Genomic DNA, 23,213 nt, shown 5'->3' on the forward strand with positions numbered 1-23,213 from the left:
ACCGTTCATTTGTGCTTCGTTTGTGCAGGTTTGTGCAGCAAAAATGTTCGTTTGTGCTGCTTCCGTTTCGGAGATATTACACATTTATTTTATAGCGATGACGTCAGGTAGCCCCGCCCCCCTGTTTACTTCCAAACGACCCAAAATAGTGCCGTTCGTTTGTGTTTCGTTTGTGCTGGTTTGTGCTGCAAAAAGTTTCGTTTGTACTGCTACGGTTTTGCAGATATTACACATTTAATTCATAGCGAAGACGTCACCCAGCCCACGTCACTGTATTTTGTCGCGAATTTCAAGCTCCTGGAATGCTCCTGATGCAGGACGAATACAAGGTAAATATGTTCTTAGACTTTTTTTTCCTTTTCTTTTTATCTTACAGAAAACATTCACTGCGGGGAATGGCTTTTAGTACGAGGATATTTCTGTAATTATGTTTGTATCGTGCTCATTGATTAATTTCCTTGTTTTCAATAAGCCTATGTGATCATTTTTTTCAATTACATCTGACATGCAAAAGGTTCACCGCAACCTAAATACCTGATGAGTCTATGTCTGCTCCAAAACATTAATTAATGCAACAATTAATACATGTATGTGAAGTTGATGACAGCCAGAAAAAGAAACTTGAAAACGTGAAAAAATAACTTTCTTTGTCAAAGGGAACATTATCAACATTTTTTTCCAACAATTCAAACAATGCATCACTGCACTGTGTAGAACACAGCATGTGGGAAGATCTTAGTATTTACTGATGCTGCTTTCACTCCACTTCCCAGGTCATTATAGATCTCCCAGGCATATGCAGTCCTCCTGCAGTATGCCACATAATGCCCGAGAGAATCCTGGGTTAGTCCTTGTTCAAAGCCAATGACTGCTCTCAAAGTAAAGGTCTTCTCTTTTAGCTCCAGACTGGAGGGAAATTCAAGCAAGGCAACTTCCTTGCAACTGCTACCAAGGTCAGTGTCAATCCACACAAACTCTCCCAGATTGTAGCTGTGAGTAACATTACCTGAACACAGAGCCTTGCCTGTATTGTTGTCCTGTGTTTTGAATGAAGACGGACACTGGGAAGGATTTTCAATTGGCCTGAGGCAGAGAGAGTCAGGAAGGCTGAGTCCCTCTTCAGCAGCAGTCTGAAGAGAAGCCATGCCACAGGTCTGCAGGACAGCAACGTTTGGACAAACAAGTGAAACTTGCCTTGTTACTTGTTGGCTTAAACTGCAGTACTGTGAGGAGCATTGTTTTATCAAATAAACACTTGGGATATTCCTCATTGCGCTCTCAATTACAGTGGAGATGTGGCATTGTGCATCAATTTGGAGAGCACCAGAGGTCAGGAGGACAGGTTTGAATATTTCCCCCAGCAGTTCTGCCCTCTGTGAGTATACCTGTGGGTTCACACTCTGTGTTGTGATGGTTTTCACCAGGTGGAGGAATTGGTTCCCACGTTCATAGTTCAGAACAGTCTTTTCAAATGAAAAACTTTCACAGAAAGAACAGCATAAGCATTGCAAGACAGAATCAAATGCACAAGTATTGAGCACAAACACTTTTGATGTGCGAAGTTTAACAGGCTGTTGATGGTTCCCGTTTTTCAACAATGGTACCTTGACTTTTTTCCAGCCCACTTGTGTGTCAATATGCAGCCATTCAGGACAAGGAGAGAGATATGAAGTTATCGTGCTTTTTTTCGGTGGGACCGCTAAACCTCTCCAGTTTTCAACTGCACTGTCAGTAGATCCATCTGGCTCCGCTCCAGGATGAGATTTTTTTCCCTTTTTGTTTACTACTTCAGTTTGAGAAGTACTGCAGACATTGTCAGGCTCTTTGACAGTCGTGGCATCACACATCCTTTTCACTTTTTTGTTTTGCAGAGCAAATCCGCATGTTTCCCTCAATGAAGGAAAGATGACGAGCAACAAACCGGTCCACACGAATGGGTAGGCTTTCATGCTTGAAAAGGCCTTTTTTTATGTTTTTGAACTCTGCTTCAACAGCTGCGGAACTTGCAGTGATGCTGGCGCTTTTGAAGAGAGGGACCATTATTGCTGTCCAGAGTGGCAAGTAACTTCCAAGTCTTGTTATTTGGGGAATAATCTCAGGGAGGAAGTGGATGTTGTCTCTATCCCCATCAGTCATGGCAAGTGACCTGCTCTCCTCACATATTTCTGTCACCCACTCTCGGACATTAGAGCCGGGTTAGAGCAACGCTGGCGTCTGGACTGTTGACTGCCGCTTCTACCCCGAACCGTGTCCGCTATTTGTTTGTCCCCTGTCTGTTTCGTGTTTCCCGTTTTAAGTGTGCCCGTTTTTTTCTTTTATTTTTCTCGCCTTTTCTCCTGCCCACCGCGTATCTCTGGAGCTCTGCTCGCACCTCTCCGATCCCGCTCCCTCTGACTACGAGCTACGCTAGCCAGCTAGCCAACCCACCACCGGACCCTCCTACCTCCCGGCTCTGAGCCTGTAGCTGCTCTTGGCTCGGCAAACGGCTCCAACCCAATTTGCTGGCCACTTGACCGGCGTCCTCGGGGGGAGCACCCGCTTGCTGCGAGCTCGCCGGTCGTGGCTCGGCTGGGTGCCGCCATGACACACTGGGGCGTGCTGTTTGCACGGGTACAGTCGGGATTGACCAACACCACCACCCACTCCACCAACATCCCGACTCGGTCCACTGCTGCTTCCATGCATTTCACTGCCTACCAACTTCTAGTTAACCAGCTACTAGCTATTTCTACCATTTTACCTGGATTATTCCCAGCTGCTGTCACGTCTCATCTCCTGCATAAACTATCACTTCTGCTACTCCGGGCTTCCATTCCACTAACTTCTCGTCCATTTGTCTACACTGCTGCTGATCTTCATCATTTCAACAATAATCACCGTCTCCCTGCTGCTGCTGCCTCAGCTGCCAGCAAGGCTGGGATCCTCCGCCGTCGCCGCTACATCCACCGTAGCTCCGGACTATCTTTTAACCGACATTTCCCTGATGGCTCACCCATCCCCTCTTTCTGGACTAACTCTCGCCCCCCCGTCACCCCCACCTTCCGTACTGTCAGCTTCAACAATCTCCGCTCCCCCACCCGCGCTCCTTCATCCATCTCCCTCGCACTGCTGAACTGTCGCTCCCTCTCCAACAAATCACTAGTTATTTTCGAACTACTATTGGACAATAATTTGGATCTGCTCCTTCTCTGTGAAACATGGCAACAGCCCCTGGACTATTTTACTCTCAACCAAGCCACTCCGTCTAACTACAGCTACATCGCCAAACCCCGCCTCTCTGGGCGAGGAGGTGGTATTGCTGTCCTCCATAAGCGGTCCCTATCCATCACTGAATTGGACCTCAACCTCCCATCTATTTCATCCTTTGAATATCTCGCTTTTTCCCTCCCCAACTCTACTACTGCTGTTCTTATCTACCGCCCCCCCAAGTCACATCCGTCTTTTCTTTCTGAACTTTCTGAACTTCTCACCATCGTATCCTCAGTCTCCTATCGCCTCCTACTAATCGGTGACTTCAACATCCACATCGACCAGCCAACTGCTCCACTGACGTCTGACTTCATCTCCCTTCTGGACTGCTTTCATCTCACCCAGCACATCAACTTCCCCACCCACACCAAAGGCCACACCCTGGATATAGTATGCTCCTCCTTTCCACTCACATCCAACCCCCGTCCTCTCACCTTTCCACTGTCAGATCATCTCTGCATCCTCTTCTCCGCCCCTCTACCCTCGCCTCATAAATCCACAAAACGCACCATCTCCTACCGCAACATCAAGACTGTAAACCCAATCACGCTTTGCCAGCTCTTATCCTCTGCTCTTCCCTCCGACCCCACTTCTTCCTCCCCTGATGACCTTGCCACCACGCTCAACAACATCCTTTCTGACTCCCTTGATTCCCTAGCCCCCTGGAAAACTTCCTCTGTTACATTCACTAACTCTGCCCCTTGGTACACACCGGAACTCCGCACCATGAAGCAAACTGGCCGTCAACTCGAACGCCTCTACAAAAGAACCCGCCTCACCGTCCATGCCGAAACCTTTAAACAACACATCTCCTCTTATCGTGATGCTCTTCTTGCTGCCAAATCTGCTTACTTCTCATCTCTCATTAATAACACCAACCGAAACCCCCGCATACTGTTCTCCACCGTCAACAAATTGCTCCAGCCACCGGTCACCAAGCCACCCTCCTCACCCGCCCTCTGTAACTCCTTCCTTGCCAACTTTAACAACAAAATCGCCCAAATCAACAGTTCTCTGACCGACACCATCAATAACTCCTCCTCCCCCACCTCCCCTGTCCTCCTGCCCCCCCTTCCTGACCTCCCGCCCTTCCCCTCTCTCACTGCCTTCTCCCTTGTCGACTCCTCCACTATCCTAGACATCATTACCTCATCCAAGACAACCACCTGCTCTCTCGACCCTCTTCCAACGACCTTAACTAAGGCCTGCCTCCCTGTCCTCCTCCCCCACCTCACCACCCTTTTTAACAGTCTCTATCCCTTGGCCACTTTCCCACTGTCTATAAACTTGCAGCCATCACCCCCATCCTCAAAAAGCCCACCTTGGACCCACTCAACCTCTCCAACTACCGTCCCATCTCCAACCTTTCATTCCTTTCCAAAACCCTCGAACGCATTGTCTCCGCCCAACTCCACACCCATCTCCAGTCCAACAACCTCTATGAACCCTTCCAGTCCGGATTCCGCCCACTTCACAGCACTGAAACAGCTCTAGTTAAAGTCACCAACGATCTCCTCATTTCTGCAGACTCTGGTGCCCTCAACATCCTACTACTACTTGACCTTAGCGCAGCCTTTGACACTGTGAACCATTCCATCCTCCTCCAAAGGCTGCGCCAACTAGGTGTTGCGGGCACTGCACTCGACTGGCTCACCTCCTACCTCACCAACAGAAACCAGTTCATCTCTCTCTCCGGTCACACATCCATCCTCTCCCCAGTTACACAAGGCGTCCCCCAAGGCTCAGTTCTTTGCCCCCTCCTATTCATCTGTTACCTCTTTCCCCTTGGTACTGTCATCCGCAAACTCAATCTGGACTTCCACTGCTACGCTGATGACACCCAGATCTATATACGTTCGACGCCAACCCGCAACCCTTCCCTCACCCATTTTGAAACCTGCATCTCTACAATAAAAGCATGGCTGACCCACAACTTTCTCAAACTCAACAGTGACAAAACAGAGCTCCTCCTCATAGGCACTAAATCCTCCCTTAATAAAACTGGATCCATCACACTCACCATTGACTCCTCAAACATCACTCCCTCCCCTCTGGCACGCAACCTTGGCGTTATTTTTGACCCCACACTGTCCTTTCAACCTCATGTTAGCTCAGTTGTCAAGACCTCCTACTTCCACCTCCGACGCATCGCCAAAATCCGGCACTGCCTTTCTCTCCCTGCCGCTGAATCTCTCATCCACGCCTTCATCTCATCCCGGCTTGACTACTGCAACTCCCTTCTCACTGGAATCACTGCTCACTCACTCCATAGACTTCAACTAGTCCAAAACTCTGCTGCCCGCCTCCTTACCCACACCCGGTCCCGTGAACACATCACTCCTGTTCTCCACTCTCTTCACTGGCTCCCCATCAAGGAGCGTATCATTTTTAAGATACTCCTCCTCACCTTCAAAGCCCTTCACCACCTGGCTCCCACTTACCTATCCGACCTCCTTGTCCCCTACTGCCCCAACCGTCCCCTCCGATCCTCCAATACTTCACGTCTGACAGTCCCAAAATCTAAACTCAAATCCTTCGGTGACAGAGCCTTCTCCTGCACATCACCCCGACTCTGGAACTCTCTCCCTCAGTCTGTCTGTGACTCACCCACACTCCCCATATTTAAGTCCCGTTTAAAAACTTACCTCTTCTCCCCTCATGTATGTCTTTGCCTTGTTCCCATTAAGTGTCTTTGGGTTTTTGAAAAGCGCTATACAAATTTAATGAATTATTATTATTATTATTATTAGTCTGGATGTGCTGATTTAATGCATCACCTGGTTCTTGTCCCTCAACTTCCTCATCTGAAATGGGGACAAATTCCTCTGCGATTTGCGCTCTCAAGTATTTCTTGCACTTTTCTGATGGGATAGGGGCTCCAGAATTGTCATTACCCTCTGTCTCACTCAGTGCCACAATGGTGATAGCACGAAGAAGTTCTTTTGCATGTTGCAAACATTGTGACTTAAGAAGCTGTGCTATTGACCTAACAAAGAAATCCTTAACACGAGGTCTTTTGTTTTTCAGGCAGTCCCATCGGCAGATCATCTTAATACAGTGTGCTACATCTACCCTGACAAGACATGGGGGTAGATGTCCAGGTTGATTCCCACGTGAAATGTTAAAGCACTCATTGATGTAGCTCTTCAGATCAGGATGAGGGGTAAAAGCTTTGACTAGAGCTCCAAGAATCGCCAGAGAAAAGTCACTCACTGCTTCTTTAGGAACAGATGCACCTGCATGGATCCATTCCTTCAGCCACTGTGTGATAGCATTAACATCATGCTTCTCTGACAGCATCTGCACGACTGGGACACTGGAGCTGGTATGCCCTGTCATAACACCCTGATACAGGAAGATATGGCCAGACATGCCATTCGGCCTCATCAGTTTTTTAACTATTGAGCCAGTTGCATCAACACATAATATTGGGTGGGATTTCTTTAAGCTCTTGTACACATGCATTTGTGTTTGACTCCAATAGTGACAGAAAAACTTGTCAAGTCCAATGTCTTTGATGCTGTCACTGTGAGGTGCACTGTATTTCAACATCTGCAATGATAAAATTGGATTTTTGTCACCTAATGCCAAATCAGTTTTCTCTTGCTTTGCCTTGCGCAGGGTGGCCAAATTTGGCAGGTGGCTTGGCTCAGGGTCTCCGAAGTCCATCGATTTATTTGCCTGTGATGCTCGCCATACATGTGGTTCCATCCTGCCCTCACAAAGTTCCTTGGCTACCTGCACACGCAACTGTCCAGATAGAAACCGCTTTGAGCTACCAGTGTGTCGGGAGTCATCACTGTTCTTAATGAAACAGTTCAATATTATTGGACTGTTAATTTCTGGCTCTCCGCTACAATTAATGTTGAGAAGGCCATGACACTCCTTGCAGTATCCTCTGATTTCGATATAATTATTTGAGACCAATGGATAGACCTTGGCTCTTTTAAAAACAAATGTGCAAGGAATTTTGACTGTTTTCCAGATTTGTTCATTTATGATGTGGGTCCAGGTGCCAGGCTTCAAAATTGTATATTCTCTTTTTCGGGTTCGACAGTTCTTATCTTTGTATTCAGCCTTTTCCAGAATAAATTCCATCCACTTGTCAAAAGGAATATGAAGCTGAAAGGACCGTTCAGGTCCTGATTCCGAGCTTGCTTCACTGCTAGTTTCAGGATCAGTTTCATCATGACTGAATCCCAGAGCTGACCAGATATTGCGTCTGTCTGTTTTTACAAAGGTGTACAGAGCCTTTGCAGACATCTTCTTTTCCAACTGGTCACTCAGATCTGTCCATACAGTAGCGCTTGGAGTGGCTACGTTACCATTTTCAAGTATGGCCTCTTTTGATGAGCAGAGAACTGCAACAATTAAATCATTGTCTACTGCTGGTTGTTTGGGCATCTAGTTGAAGGACAAATATAAATATAATCAGGATTCATTGCTTGAATAAATAAAATTACACATGCGTGATCATTATAATGGCTATGCATGGACGGAAAAATGATGCAAAGGGAAAAATATTTTGACATCAAAATGTATCAAGCATGCTTTCTTTAGAAATTTAGTTTTCTTGGTCAGTGCAAATTACACACGTATAATAAGACAATGTTAGCCAACTAGCTATTCAGACTACCTAGGGTGTTTTTAATTCTATATTGTAGGAACTCCGTTTTTTTTTTTTTACACATTTTACTTACATTGGTCGATGGTCACTTCCCAGAAAAAGACGCTTTCTGTCACTCACTGTTATTAAATCTTCGGAGATAGTTGTGCATTTGTCGCTTGAAAAAGTTGCACGTCTTTGTTTTTCGCCACCCTGTTGCGATATGTCTTACCGGCCTGCAGAGGTCACTTTGCAGGGTAATTAGTTGGATAATACATGTGTAAGAATTAAGGATGATCATGATGTCAAGTGAAAAAGAATAAAATACATGACAGGGGTTTAATGAAGATGCATGATTTTAATAATGAAAAATTGCAATGGCACAAACAAATGGTTAATTAACGATCCATGGAGCAAGGATTTGACATCTCTAGAAAATAAATTAGTATTAAATAAATGACAAATTGAATGATTCACTGAACGCCAACACATTTTTTTGCGGCACAATCGGTACCATTTTTGCAGCACAAACCAGCACACACGAAACACAAACGAACGGCACTATTTTGGGTCGTTTGGAAGTAAACAGGGGGGCGGGGCTACCTGACATCATCGCTATAAAATAAATGTGTAATATCTACGAAACGGAAGCAGCACAAACGAAAATTTTTGCTGCACAAACCTGCACAAACGAAGCACAAACGAACGGTACCATTTTGGGTCCATTTGGACCGAAATGGGGGGCTGGGTGACGTCATCGCTATAAAATAAATGTGTAATATCTCCGAAACGGAAGCAGCACAAACGAAATATTTTGCTGCACAAACCAGCACTAACGAAGCACAAACGAACGGTACCATTTTGGGTCCATTTTGAGCAGACGGGGGGCTGGGTGAACTCTGGATGACCTACAAAAGAATCGTTCATAACTAAAAAACCATAGCAGCACAAACGAAAATCTTCGCTGCACAAACCTGCACAAACGAAGCACAAACGAACGGTACCATTTTGGGTCCATTTGGACCGAAATGGGGGGCTGGGTGACGTCATCGCTATAAAATAAATGTGTAATATCTCCGAAACGGAAGCAGCACAAACGAAAATTTTTGCTGCACAAACCAGCACTAACGAAGCACAAACGAACTGTACCATTTTGGGTCCATTCGGAGCGAAATGGGGGGCTGGGTGACGTCATCGCTATAAAATAAATGTGTAATATCTCCGAAACGGAAGCAGCACAAACGAAAATTTTTGCTGCACAAACCAGCACTAACGAAGCACAAACGAACGGTACCATTTTGGGTTCATTTTGAGCAGATGGGGGGCTGGGTGAACTCTGGATGACCTATAAAAGAATTGTTCATAACTAAAAAACCATAGCAGCACAAACGAAAATTTTTGCTGCACAAACGAAACAGACTATTTTGCTTAAATTTTGCGTGGGGTGGGGGGCCAGCTTCACGCAGGTCTCATGGACAGCGCTATATCACGCCGCCAGCGCAGACCCGAGTGTCCGTCTGTCCCATGATATTGCTTCCCTCTCCGGTCCACGACAAACTGACGTCCTTGAAGAATCGAAGATACAGCAGAACAGCTTGTGTTTCCCAGCCTGATCGCCGATCCAGCGCCAGCTCCCGCTACTCCCACCTTACCGCCCGCAATAAAGTCTCTATCGCTACGCACTTGGCTGTACTGTCCAATCCCTTACAAGCTTAAAAGAACAAGTTGATTGTTACTCCACAACAAATGTTACAAATCATTTAAAAAAAAAACATTCCTTTTTAAGTACATTGTGTGTTTGAGTGATCCATTACAAAAATACATAAACTGGACTAGTTCGTGAAAAATGAACCATCCTTGGTTTACCCTCCCAAAAAGAAAAGAAAATAATGCATTGAGTAAGTTGGGTAAAAACAGTATGGTATTTAGGTTATGCCATGAAAAGTAATTGGAGCACACACATTGAATTTCCAACAGTCTTAATGTGCGATTTAAAAAAAGGAAAGAAAAAGCTTGGATGTAATTAGGACAAATTTTACTCCTAAATTTGACCTGATTTTTTTCCTCCATCCACTGTTCCAAAACTATTTTCCAAAAACTAAAATTCTCTCTTCAGTGCCTTTCTTTTCTGTATTTGTTTTAGCTTAAAAGAACAAGTTGATTGTTACTCCACAACAAATGTTACAAATCATCTAAAAAAAAAAACATTCCTTTTTAAGTACATTGTGTGTTTGAGTGATCCATTACAAAAATACATAAACTGGACTAGTTCGTGAAAAATGAACCATCCTTGGTTTACCCTCCCATAAAGAAAATAAACGATGCATTGAGTAAGTTGGGTAAAGACAGTATGGTATTTAGGTTATGCCATGAAAAGTAATTGGAGCATACGCATTGAATTTCCAACAGTCTTAATGTGCGATTTAAAAAAAAGGAAAGAAAAAAAAAAGGCTCAGTAGCGGTCTTTTTAAACTAAGCATCCCAGGTTGTACATTACACCAAGAGCTATAAAATTTTGGTGGTGTGTGTAGAAACAGCCAAAGACCTACGAGAACATCTTTGGAAACCTTTTTACAACCTCACATGAAGTCCACCTTTTTGTTTAAATTGGCCCCATTTTTGGCCTTTTATAGAGGTCACATATTACAGATGTCCTCCTAGCCTTCCCATTGTGTTAGGGTCCCTACTCACCCGTTTTGAGTTTTAGCATACAAAAAGTACTTCATACATTTGTTTTTTGCATTGAAACTTTTTGACTTTGTCAGGGACTTCCATTTAAACAAAATAATTTTTTTTTTTTTTTTTTTACTAAATTATATAGTGCTCTGGTGAAAATATTTACTTTTGTGGTGTTCGGGTCATTTTTGACCCGGTTAAAATTTTTGATTATAAAACAATAAAAAATGCCAAAAATGAAATCATAAACACACAATCAACCAACAGCCTCTTCCTCCAACCACTTGAGCTTCATTTAGGGGCTTTTCTCTGCCTTTTTGCGAGAGCAAACAAAGGGAGACATCAAAGCCACGAGGTTTGCTGTGACAAGAGTAAGTGACATCAAGACGTGCTTTGATCTTTTTTTGCCATTGTCACTAAAAAAAGTCATAATTGCTATGACAAACCTTGAGGGGAAAAAAGTCTATGGCAACACGTGGAAAGACATTGATGAGACGTTCCTGGATGCCTACATTGGTGTGCTCCTCCTTGCTGGAGTTTACAGATCCAGCAATGAGGCAACTGAGAGTCTCTGGGATATATCAACGGGCAGAAATATTTTCCGGGCAACAATGTCTCTTCAGACCTTTCACATGATCTCAAGAGTTAAGAAAAACATTGGATAAAAGATTGTTTTTAGGGTATTTTATGGCTGATTTAATACACGGGTCCAAAATGACCCGCTAACACCACAGATGGCAGCAGAAAGCTAACACAATGGGAAGGCTAGAGGTTTTACCAGTTTGTTTTGAAACTGCTTACTGGGTACAGCATCTAAAGATTGCCATGATAAAAAATAAAAAAAAAATCCAACCAAAACTTTTTGTTTTGGCCAACACTGTTGCCGTGGAAAGATTTTGTTTGCTTTAAGGGGGAAAAAAAGGATTTTGATGGTCTAAATATTGCTTTAGATTGATATATCTTTATTTCGAACATACCGTATTTATTCTAATAGAGAAGGTTTATGTCCAACAGGGGGGGTGGGCGATTAATAGAGAACACTTTTTGTCCGATCGCCAAGGGGCACTGAAAAGGGCGATAATGTGTATATTTTCCTTATATAGTATGCAATACCTGCATCTCACTGGTGTTCTTAACACTAGAACAGCGGCTGTTTTGATCTACCTCTAACAGCGGGGTGCGTCAATTGACGCTCCATCGATGCGACACGTTACCGTCGCATATCACATGTTGCCCACGTCATGTTATTGCGATCGTCTTGTTCGAGGCACGCCCCGATAACGTAATTGTGTGAGGGTTTTGTAGCGGAGTAACGAGTATAATTGTATCATAGTTTATGGAGAAAAACAATTTAAAAGGGACATTCGACGTGCTGTCAAATCAGTCATATTTAAACTTGCGCAATGATGTCGGCATGCGGTCGCGGAGGAAAATGTAAGTTTTGGGGGGAATCTTTAGCAGCATGGGCGATAATTAGAGGTATCAATGTTTTTTATTTATGTCATCGCTAACACACACTGGGCGATTACTAGAATATGGGCGATAATTAGAATAAATACGGTATTTAAAACATGAAAAATAGGGGAAAAAATAAATAAAACAATTAACACTTTAAAGTGCCATATCTAAGTATATGAAACAAACAAATAAACAAAAAAGAAACTACCGTTTTTTTCCACGTATAATGCGCCCCCATGTATAATACGCACCCTAAAAATGGCATGTCGATGCTGGAAAAAAGCCTGTACCCATGTATAATACGCACCCAAATTTGTTTTTGTTTTTTTTTGTTTTGTTTTTTAAGTCCCAATGATCGTCACACACGCATCTGGGTGTGGTGAAATTTGTCCTCTGCATTTGACCCATCCCCGTGTGATTTTGATCCATCCCCTGGGGGAGAGGGGAGCAGTGAGCAGCAGTGAGCAGCAGCGGCGCCGCGCTCGGGAATCATTTGGTGATCTAACCCCCCAATTCCAACCCTTAATGCTGAGTGCCAAGCAGGGGGGCAATGGGTCCCATTTTTATAGTCTTTGGTATGACCCGGCCGGGTTACTTAAGTCCGTAAACGTAAAATTATTTCAGAAAAAAGATCATCTTTGGGAACAACCGGATGTTATTCTGCCGGTCAGTATCACTGCGCATGCAGGAGCAAACTCGATAGCGAAGAAATATGTGAGACTCTCAACGGGATCACCAATATTTGAGTGATGTTCCAGTTATTTATCACAATTATTTATTATTATAATAATATATATAATATATATACTAATTATTTATTTATTATTCACAATTGTCATGGTGATCTTTCTGGTGATTTCTTAACTAGGCTGGATGTATTTTTTTTGTTGGCGTTGATTTCTCCGACTGCCCATAAAGGCACCACCGCGATCAGTTAGGTTAAAATGAAAAGAGAGGAAAGTGACGTGCGGACATGTGAAAAAGGCGGCTCTGTATGGGAGAGAAGTTGAAGAGGAATAAAAACACCCTTGGAAACCAAAACTTGCCCCTCGTCGTGACTCGGAGCCGCAACAAATGTTTCGGATTTGTGTAGGGTACATTGTGACAGCAAACGAGCAGGTGATCGAGCAAGCGTCTGATACGAGAGCATTGTGTTCGTATGGAGCGTGTTTGAAGTGAACAGCAGAGAAGAAAGGAACAAGGCAAAGTGTTGTGAAATAAAATATTACCTGTAATACGCATTTAGGTAGAGAACTGAACTCTCGCTCTTTATATAGCTGACGTGTCAAAAAATAAAAATAAAAAATATCAAGTCCCTGAAGGCCTGCGGTCGTCCGTCCTGCAATGGGCGCACGACTCACGCCTGGCCTGTCATCCCGGAGCTGCACGCACAAGGTACGTGGTGGCACAGCGTTTCTGGTGGCCCACCTGGCAAGTGGACACCAGCGATTACGTCAGAGCCTGCTCAATTTGTAACCGCTGTAAGATGTCTACTCGTCCTCCGGCCGGGCTGCTCCAACCCTTGCCGGTTCCCCTGCATCCCTGGTCTCACCTGTCGGTCGACTTTGTCACGGGCTTCCCCCCCTCGGAAGGAAACTCGGTGGTCCTCACAGTGGTGGACCGCTTCAGCAAGATGACGTATTTCATTCCTCTGCCTAAGCTCCCATCTGCGAAGCAGACTGCGTCCATCATGGTGCGGGAGGTGTTTCGTCACCACGGTCTCCCACAAGACATCGTGTCAGACCGTGGCCCACAATTTGCTTCCACCTTCTGGGCGGAGTTCTGCCGGCTCCTCGGCGCTACGGCCAGCCTCTCCTCGGGGTTTCACCCTCAGTCCAATGGTCAAGCGGAGCGCCTGAACCAAGAACTGGGCAGGTCCCTCCGATGCATGGCCGCCGGGGACCAGCGCGGGTGGGTCCAACAGCTTCCCTGGGTAGAGTATGCTCACAATTCCCTCCCCAGCTCGGCCACGGGGCTTTCGCCTTTCCACTGCGTTTTCGGGTACCAGCCACCCTTGTTTGCCCACCAGGAGCGTGGTGTGGCGTGCCCGTCGGCCCAGGCTTGTGTCCGCCGTTGTCATCGAGCCTGGGCGAGGGCCCGGACCACTCTTCTCCGCTCTGTTTCAGGCTACGCCCGCCAGGCGAACAAGTGCCGGACGCCGGCTCCGGAGTACAGAGTGGGGCAACGTGTGTGGCTCTCGACGCGGGATTTGCCGCTGCGAGCGGGATCCCGCAAGCTGGCGCCCCGCTTTGTTGGACCGTTCCCTATTCAGAAGGTGATTGGCCCGTCCGCCTTCTCCTTCCAGAGTCCATGAAGGTCCACCCCACGTTCCACGTGTCCTGTGTGCGGCCCATCTTTGAGAGCGCGTTGGCGCCGGCACCCATCCCGCCGCCGCCACCCCAGCTCGTCGATGGGGGTCCGGCTTACGCCGTCCGCTCCTTGCTCCGATCGCAGCGGCGCGGTCGTGGCCTCCAATACCTCGTGGATTGGGAGGATTATGACGACGCGCACCGCTCCTGGGTGCCGAGCCGCTGGATACTCGACCGTTCGCTCATTACGGAGTTCCATCGCTGTCATCCGGACCAACCGGGTCCTCGGCGCGGGCGCCCGAGGGGGGACGAGGGGACCAGGGGTGAGGGTCTGGGGCGGCCTTGTCCGCCGGCACCGGGGTCTTCTGCTCCCGCGTCCGTCGATCCTGCGTCCGGCGAGGAGTCGGACGCTTCGGCGGAGTACTGACCCCCCCGCCTGGTCGTCCGGGGGGTTGCCTTCTTTTTTTGTTTTGGTTCCTGGAGACATCGGGAGCCGTCCCTTGTGGGGGGGGGGATTCTGTCACGTGCTGGCGCCACCTGCGACACGACCACGCCCCCCTGTCAGCGGAATCGGCGCCACCTGCCACGGGTTCATTGACAGCGCTATATCAGCGCCGCCAGCGCAGACCCGAGTGTCAGTCGGTCCCGTGATGCTGCTTCGCTCATCAGTCCCTGTGAACCTGACTCGCTTAACAATTTGGAAATCCCGCAGAATTGCCTGTCCACCCCAGCCAGATCGCCGCTCCAGCGCCAGCCATTCCCATCTTTCTCCCACAATAAAGTCTCTGTCGCTACGCACTTGGCTGTACTGTCTGATCCCTTACAAGAATGCTACGCAACTTTAAACTGCAGATGAAATTTGGAGGTGGAAAATAGTATTTGGACGGGAAAAGAGCGATTGAAGTAACATGATTGACGGGATTTCAGAGGGATGACAGTTTGATTGAGACAGTGACATCTGCGGCACGAAAGGCAAACATTTACATTGTAACTGGGGGGATCTAGTAACGCTGAGAGCACGACGAGTAATAAGTAGTCCTGGGGTGTTTGTTTGTTTGTTTGTTTGTTTGTTTGTTTGTTTGTTTGTTTGTTTCAGGGACCACGTGGGCCTCTGGAAAAGGGGTAGGTGTCGGGAGCCCTCGGGGTTCCGATGAGCATTTCAACGAGACGATTGACACAGCTTTTTCCTCGTTGCCCCATCATCACCAACGGATTATTTGAGAGGGCTGGCAACACTGGAGCTATTGGGTTGTGTTGCCCCGCCAGCGGTGGCCGACGGGGGCCGGGAGGAGATCCGGCCCGCGCTGCTGCCTATGCCATTATGAGTCCACATTTTTGCACTGTTAACGTCGCTTGATACAGACAGTGGCTATTGCTTGTTGTAGGTCGCCTGGCTGCTGACCAGGGCCTTGCACGGGATTCAACGGCCGTCACGGGCAACAGAAGGACATTAAATGGACAGCCGGCCCGGGACAGCGTCGTCCCGTGCTACCCACCACTGACGGCTCAGTGGACAGAATTTCACATCTGCACGCGCTTGTACATGCGAGGGGGCAACACAGCGGGGGCTTTAATTTTCTTGCATGTTTTGATAATTCGTTTTTATAGACTTACTGACACCAGACACATCTGGCTTCCATTAGCAACTGACAATGTATACACTGAGTAGAGTTGGGGAGGCAGACTGGGGGGTCATAAGTGATCCAGCAGCCCTCGTGTGCACGCACCCGAGAGAAGGGAAGTGCGGGGGTATGAGTTTTCAGGCGAGAGAAGACAAAGGGGACTCGACCTTTTGCTAGGGCGCGAGACACTTCACTCAGACATCGGTTGAATAAAATCTTTCCCCAATCAGCCGTGTGTCACTGAAGTTTTCCTTCCCCGAGCCAGCCACTTTTCCACCACTTGCTTTGAAGACCAGCTGACCACCGAAGACAATTCACCACACATTAAACCACCTTTTGAATTTATTCATTTCTGTTGTGATTGTTTCCATAAGCTGCTGTAAATTGTCCCCAGCGCAGTAGATGTTTGTGTCATCAGTAAATAAAATGCATTTTATTATTTTTGATACATGACATAAGTCATTGGTATAGATTATAAACAGTTTAGGACCAAGGACAGACCCTTGAGGTACTCCAAGTTATGGGCAAAAAGTCAGATACATGATCTCTAATTTTTACAAATTGCTGCCTGTTGCTTAAGTAGCTCCTCACCCAGTCCAGACCAACCCCTCTGAGACCATATCTCTCCAATTTGTTGTATAAAATGCCATGATTTGTTGTGTCAAACGCTTTCTTTAGATTTATGAAGATCCCCATAACTTGTTTTTTATTATCTATGCCAGTGGTCCCCAACCACCGGGCCGCGGACCGGTACCGGTCCGTTGGTCACTTGGTAACGGGCCGCCAAGCCGCACAGAAAAAAAAAATAAATTTTTTTTTTTATCGACGATCAATTAATTTGGGTCAAGAGGCTCGTCCCGGTCACGTGACATGTTTCTGCAGTCGAGCCCGCAAAGCTAGCAATAATGAGTAATATAATATAATATATATATATATATAATATATATAATTATATATATATTATATATATTTGTGTATATATACAGTGCCTTGCGAAAGTATTCGGTCCCCTTGAACCTTTCAACATTTCGCCACATTTCAGGCTTCAAACATAAAGATATAAAATTTTAATTTTTTGTCAAGAATCAACAAGTGGGACACAATCGTGAAGTGGAACGAAATTTATTGGATAATGGGTCCCATTTTTATAGTCTTTGGTATTACCCGGCCGGGGTTTGAACCCACAACCTTCCAGTCTCAGGGCGGACACTCTACCACTAGGCCACTGCTGTATAAACAATTTATGAATTGTTTATACAGCGTGTTCTTCTTTTTGCAAGCATTTTTTTAACTCTTTGATGGCCCATGGGCTGTTTGCCTCTTTTTGTCCAACGCTGTATTTCTTTACAGGACAGGTTTTATCATATACCGTATTTTTTGGACTATAAATCGCGTTTTTTTTCATAGTATGGGTGGGGGGGCGACTTATACTGAGGAGCGATTTATAGGTGAGTTTTTTCACAAATTTTCAAAATTAAAAAAAAAAAAAAAAAACGTGAAACCGCGATAAACAAACCGCGATGTAGCAAGAGATTACAGTAATCTCAATTTCAAGTGACGTCAGCGGCGCGGCGTGGCGGTTGTTTACATAAAGGACAAAGATTTGATGACGGGAAGGGCCCCACGTACTACCGGCATCATGAGCGGCTTTGTTTGTAAGTGGAGGACGAAGAGTTTGAAGGATTTAATGATTTGGAGTGACACAAAAGGTTTGAAAAACTATTATGGCTTTTACGCACGCCCGGTCCTACTCTATGGAGCTCTCTTCCACCTCCGTGGATGGAAGTCGGGGGCCAGCGCTCGGCCGGGTGGCTGTCCGGGGACGGTGGATGGGGCTCAGACATGGCTTTTACGTACGCCTGGTCCTACTCTACGGAGCTCTCTTTCATCTCCGTGAATGGAAGTCGGGGGCGGCGCTCGGCCAGGTGGCTGTCCGGGGACGGTGAATGGGGCTCGGACATGGCTTTTACGCACGCCCAGTCCTATTCTATAGAGCTCTCTTCCACCTCCGTGGCTGGAAGTGCCACCTCCGGGGATGGAAGTCCACGCCACCACACACTTGGAAGTCGACGCCGGTGCTTGGGGCCGTGTGGCGGTGAACTATTTATGTTATAGTTATTTGATATATTTTATTTCGTGTAGCAACTTGTATATGTTTTTATCGTTACAGTTAATTAGTTGTTGGCTCGTTGAACTCTTGTTTTGTTAAATAAAGAGCCGTTTACCAAACCCACGTCTTTCCTGGTACTTTGTTAACGCTACAATATAGTTATATACTAGATCTGTGGAATAACGACGAGGCTCACGTCAGGGTGCACGCGCGGCGTTGTTTACAAAGGACGAGGAATTTGATCGATGGATTTAATGATTTGGAGTGACACATGGTTTGATAATATTGTTGCTTATATAATAGTTACCGTTTTTTTCCATGTATAATGCGCCCCCATGTATAATACGCACCCTAAAAGTGGCATGTCGATGCTGGAAAAAAGCCTGTACCCATGTATAATACGCACCCAAATTTTGACATTTTTTTTTTTAAAGTCCCAATGATCGTCACACACGCATCTGGGTGTGGTGAAATTTGTCCTCTGCATTTGACCCATCCCCGTGTGATTTTGATCCATCCCTTGGGGGAGAGGGGAGCAGTGAGCAGCAGCGGCGCCGCGCTCGGGAATCATTTGGTGATCTAACCCCCCAATTCCAACCCTTAATGCTGAGTGCCAAGCAGGGAGGCAATGGGTCCCATTTTTATAGTCTTTGGTATGACCCGGCCGGGTTACTTAAGTCCGTAAACATAAAATTATTTCAGAAAAAAGATCATCTTTGGGAACAACCGGATGTTATTCTGCCGGTCAGTATCACTGCGCATGCAGGAGCAAACTCGATAGCGAAGAAATATGTGAGACTCTCAACGGGATCACCAATATTTGAGTGATGTTCCAGTTATTTATCACAATTAGTTTACCAAGTCTGTGTTTTGAGTTCCTCCAATAAACCCTGGTCCAAGCTGCACTTGGTCGCCCCGCTCCTTTCCACACTCCATCCGTGACAAGATTTTCTTCAAAAATTGTTGTACCATGATTTTCTTCCAAAAAAAAAAAAAAAAAAGAAATTGTACCCATGTATAATGCGCACCCCAGATTTTAGGACAATAAATTAGTTACATTTTGCACATTATACATGGCAAAAAACGGTATTTGATATATAATTTATATATCGTGATATGGGCCTGTGGAATATTTTGAAGTGCAAACGCTGTCAGGTGCGCACCCGGCTGGCATTGTTTACATAAAGGACGATCGATGGATTTAATGAATTGGAGTGACAGAGATGGTTTTATAAAAAAGGTCGTCAGCCTCGTCTAGTATATAACTATATTATAGCGTTAACAAAGTACAAGGAAAGACATGGGTTTGGTAAACGTCTCTATTTAACAAAACGAGTTCAATGAGCCAACAAGTACTGAAATGTAACGATAAAAACATCTACAAGTTGCTACACGAAATAAAATATATCAAATAACTATAACATAAATAGTTCACCGTCACACGGTCCCAAGCACCGGCGTTGGCTTCCAGGCGTGTGGCGGTGTGGACTTCCATCCACGGAGGTGGCACTTCCAGCCACGGAGGTGGAAGAGAGCTCCATAGAATAGGACCGGGTGTGCGTAAAAGCCATGTCCGAGCCCCATCCACCGTCCCCGGACAGCCACCCGGCCGAGCGCCGGCCCACGACTTCCATCCACGGAGGTGAAAGAGAGCTCTGAAGAGTAGGACCGGGCATGCGTAGAAGCCATGTCCGAGCCCCATCCACCGTCCCTGGACAGCCACCCGGCCGAGTGCCGGCCCCCGACTTCAATCCGCGGAGGTGAAAGAAAGCTCCGTAGAGTAGGACCGGGGGTGCGTAAAAGCCATAATAGTTTTTCAAACCTTGTGTCACTCCGAATCATTAAATCCTTCAAACTCTCCGTCCTCCGTCTCACTTACAAACAAAGCCGCTAATGATGCCGGTAGTACGTGGGGCCCTTCGTCATCCCGTGATCGAATCTTTGTCCTTTATGTAAACAACCGCCGCGCCGCACCACTGACGTCACTTGAAATTCAAATTACAGTAATCCCTTGCTACATCGGGGTTCGTTTCTCGCAGTTTAACTTTTTTTTATTTTTTTATTTTGAAAATGTGACAAAATTCACATATAAGTCGCTCCTCAGTATAAATCGCCCCCCCACCCAAACTATGAAAAAAACCACGACTTATAGTCCAAATATTACGGTAGTTATTTGAATAACTCTAAATGTTACGTCAGGCCCGTTCTCAGCTCTTCGTTTGTGTTTATGTCACGTTGGCATACCTATCGTTTAGCCTGTTGTTGCTCGTTCATGTTTGTTCTTGCTGTTGGATTTTGTCGAATAGATTTCCCCCAAAATGCGACTTATACTCCGGAGCGACTTATATGTTTTTTTTCACGTTATTGTGCATTTTATGGCTAATGCGACGTATATTCCAGAGCGACTTTTAGCCCAAAAAATACGGTAATGTTTTAAAGATATTTATAAATATACTGTTTGCTGTCAATCTCTCCTTCCTCGTAAAGTCCATTCCAGTCCTGTTTCAACAATTCACTCTTAAATATCTGTATGTTTTCATCCGTACGTTTGTATTTCAACTGATTCATGTCCTTGGGTTTCCAGAAGTTACAGTGAAATACAATAAATACAGGAAAATGGTCACTGATGTCATTATATAAAAGCCCACTTTCTGTATTGTTTTCCATACTATTTGTAAATCTGTTATCTATTAATGTAGCACAATGAGAAGTATTTCTACTAGGTTTGGTGATTTTGGGGTATAAGCCCATACTGTACATTGTATATAAGAAATTTCCAGTTATTTTATGCTTTTTTGGATTTAATAGATCTATATTAAAACCCCGACAGATAAACAAAGTCTTCTGCAATGATCTAGATACCATGTTTTCCATCCAGTTTTGAAAAATATTAATACTTGATGCTGGAGTTCTGTATACACAGCTCACAATTATATTTTTTGTTCTTTCCATACAAATTTCCACTGTGATACATTCCACCAGATTATCAACAACTGATGTCATACTCTCCACCACCTTATACTTCAGCCCTTTGTCCACATACATTGCCACACCTCCTCCACTCTTATTCTCTCTATTTATATGATTTTGTTCATAGCCCTCCATCTCAAAATCCACACCTCTGTCAGTGTTTATCCATGTCGCTGAGATTGCTATGATGTTGAATGGTTTCTTAAACTGTTTCAGATACTCTTTAATGTTATGGAAGTGGCATACAAGATTCTACTATTGAAGTGGATGATTGATATGTTATGCTTTGTTTGGAAAGTTGAATTGTAGTGCTCATCTGTGTAGTAAATGCAGCTGTTTCCTATATCATTGAGTAGGTTGTTATCTGGATCAATATCATATTCTGTCCTGTGATTTATGTTCTGTATATACAAAGGTTTCTAGTCCGAAGGTGTTATTGTCATTAGCCATTGTCATGAATGTGGTTTGTGTTTACCTTAGTGTTGTATGTTTTATTGGTATTTGCTCAGCTTCTCCAGCTCCTTGATGACTAGTACTTTGGCTTGTTCTGGTGTTCCGATTAGTTTGATATCTCCTTTGCAGTTTGAAATACATGTAGATTGTATTTTCTTCTGTTTTCTTAACAGACGGGCCATTCTTGCAATATCCACATTTTTCTTTGTCAGATTCTCGTTGAGGTATACGTCTGATCCTTTCAGCCGTCTCCCCTGTTTTAGTAGCTCGTATTTGTGTTTCCTGTTTGCAAACCGCACTATTATTGCTGGCTTTGTATAAATATTTCTTATTGCAAGCGGATGACAAGCCTCGATGGTCCCCTGTCAAACTCAATTCATTTTGAGCTGAGAAAGTCGATCACCTGGAGTTCAATGGATGTCGCGTCCTCCTCACTCGGCTCCTCTTGGTTCCGCGTCATCACTGCTCGTGCATATGAACGGGGTTTTGTTTCCAAACCGGTGATGATGATGTCGTTCATTCTGGTGTATTGCTCCAGATCGGCCACCTGATTCTCCAGCAAATTAATCCGCTTGTCCTTCTCGGTGATTTGTAATCTCAAAGGTTTTACTTCCTCCACCAGGCTCATGATGGTTTTCTGCTGTTGTCTAACAGCAGAAACTTCCTCCGTCAGCATATCCAGCGCTCTTTTATTATAATCAATCTCCTCCATCTGTGCCATGTTCTTTTATGGTGGCATGGCGTCCCGGTTGATTTGTGTGTTTGGTGGAGAACGAACCAGGAAGGGAAATTACACTTCTGTCCACGCTCGCTCAATGTGCGCGTACCCAACACCGGCGCTTGTTTGCGCTTTGACGTTCCGCGCCGCCCACTCACAGTGATCGCAAACAACAAAAAGGCTATGGATTCATATTTTGTGATTATGATTATGATGACACATTTTGCAAAGCGGGCCAGATTTGGTTAGATGAAAATGTATAGGCGCCGACCATTCGCACCAACATTCCTCTCCATTGTAAATGAACTTGTAAATATGTAACTATATCCTTTGCTGTCTGCAGATAGGTTGATATTGCAATGGAGAATCTGTTGTCAATTGCACTACCAGAAAAGTCAAAGATTAAAATAATCATAAATTAAATACAAATGAACAACTTTATGAAAGTTGAATGACAAATGGAACCTGTAGGGTTCCGTTTGGTTTAATTGCTGTACTGTCAAAGTTACTGACTTTTCAGTTATTTTTTTGCTTGATTTACAAGAAAAAAAGTCCTCAATACAATTTTGTCTACTCTTAATTCCACTCTTCTGAGACACTGTTCATAATGCCTTGTATACAGAGTGCAAAGCAGTCTTGTGTTGGGAGGGGCTGATTTGAAGACCTGCATGTTTCCAAGACCATGGACAGGTATTAGTTTGACATCTGTACTGTAGATTAGAAAAGACAACAGTGAAGGCTTACGAAAAACTTGTCTGCTCGTTCCTGTGCGATTGCTTTATGTTCGAAATGTGCGACTGACATGACATACATCAAGGAAAAACTATTTTGCAGGTAGTTTTTTTTTCTTCCCATATTCATATTTCTTTTACAGCATAATCCCAAGGTCTACAATGGGTGGTGCCTTATGTCCATCGAGTTCATCTTTGTAGAAGCTGTTGGCGACACGCACAGAGGCCACGGATGATGAAACAAGGACCGCAATGGCTTTAAAACTAAAACAGGCTCCAGCGCTGAGTAGCAAAGGGGGCTATCCAAAGCC

General features: G+C 45.2%; 2 protein-coding genes and 1 long non-coding RNA gene across 29 annotated transcripts in view; 1 reads left to right on the forward strand and 2 right to left on the reverse strand.

Annotated features, from left to right (window-relative positions):
• The window catches only part of tctn1 (tectonic family member 1), a 1,200,810-nt gene that overhangs the window by 578,018 nt on the left and 599,579 nt on the right, over nucleotides 1-23,213 (reverse strand). The gene's annotated exons all lie outside the window — the stretch shown is intronic.
• Nucleotides 1-23,213, reverse strand: part of LOC119129586 — a 539,655-nt gene that overhangs the window by 261,433 nt on the left and 255,009 nt on the right. The gene's annotated exons all lie outside the window — the stretch shown is intronic.
• Nucleotides 140-13,209, forward strand: LOC119129529. Of its 27 annotated transcripts, none has more exons than XM_037262883.1 (7): nucleotides 161-329; nucleotides 774-843; nucleotides 900-953; nucleotides 1,055-1,183; nucleotides 1,289-1,375; nucleotides 1,872-1,937; nucleotides 6,871-8,036. In XM_037262883.1, the coding sequence occupies exons 2-7, from the start codon at nucleotides 797-799 to the stop codon at nucleotides 7,127-7,129; spliced, it is 642 nt and encodes a 213-aa protein (XP_037118778.1). In that variant the 5' UTR covers nucleotides 161-329; nucleotides 774-796; the 3' UTR covers nucleotides 7,130-8,036. The 27 variants fall into 27 exon arrangements, 9 of the variants coding, with proteins under 9 accessions (XP_037118778.1, XP_037118784.1, XP_037118780.1 ...); XM_037262889.1 differs by lacking the exons at nucleotides 161-329; nucleotides 6,871-8,036 and adding exons at nucleotides 2,032-2,057; nucleotides 6,277-6,834 and having other exon boundaries at nucleotides 371-843; XM_037262885.1 differs by lacking the exons at nucleotides 161-329; nucleotides 6,871-8,036 and adding exons at nucleotides 1,995-2,057; nucleotides 6,277-6,834 and having other exon boundaries at nucleotides 372-843.

This window comes from Syngnathus acus, chromosome 10 (assembly GCF_901709675.1).
Source record: "Syngnathus acus chromosome 10, fSynAcu1.2, whole genome shotgun sequence".
Lineage (NCBI taxonomy): Eukaryota > Metazoa > Chordata > Actinopteri > Syngnathiformes > Syngnathidae > Syngnathus > Syngnathus acus.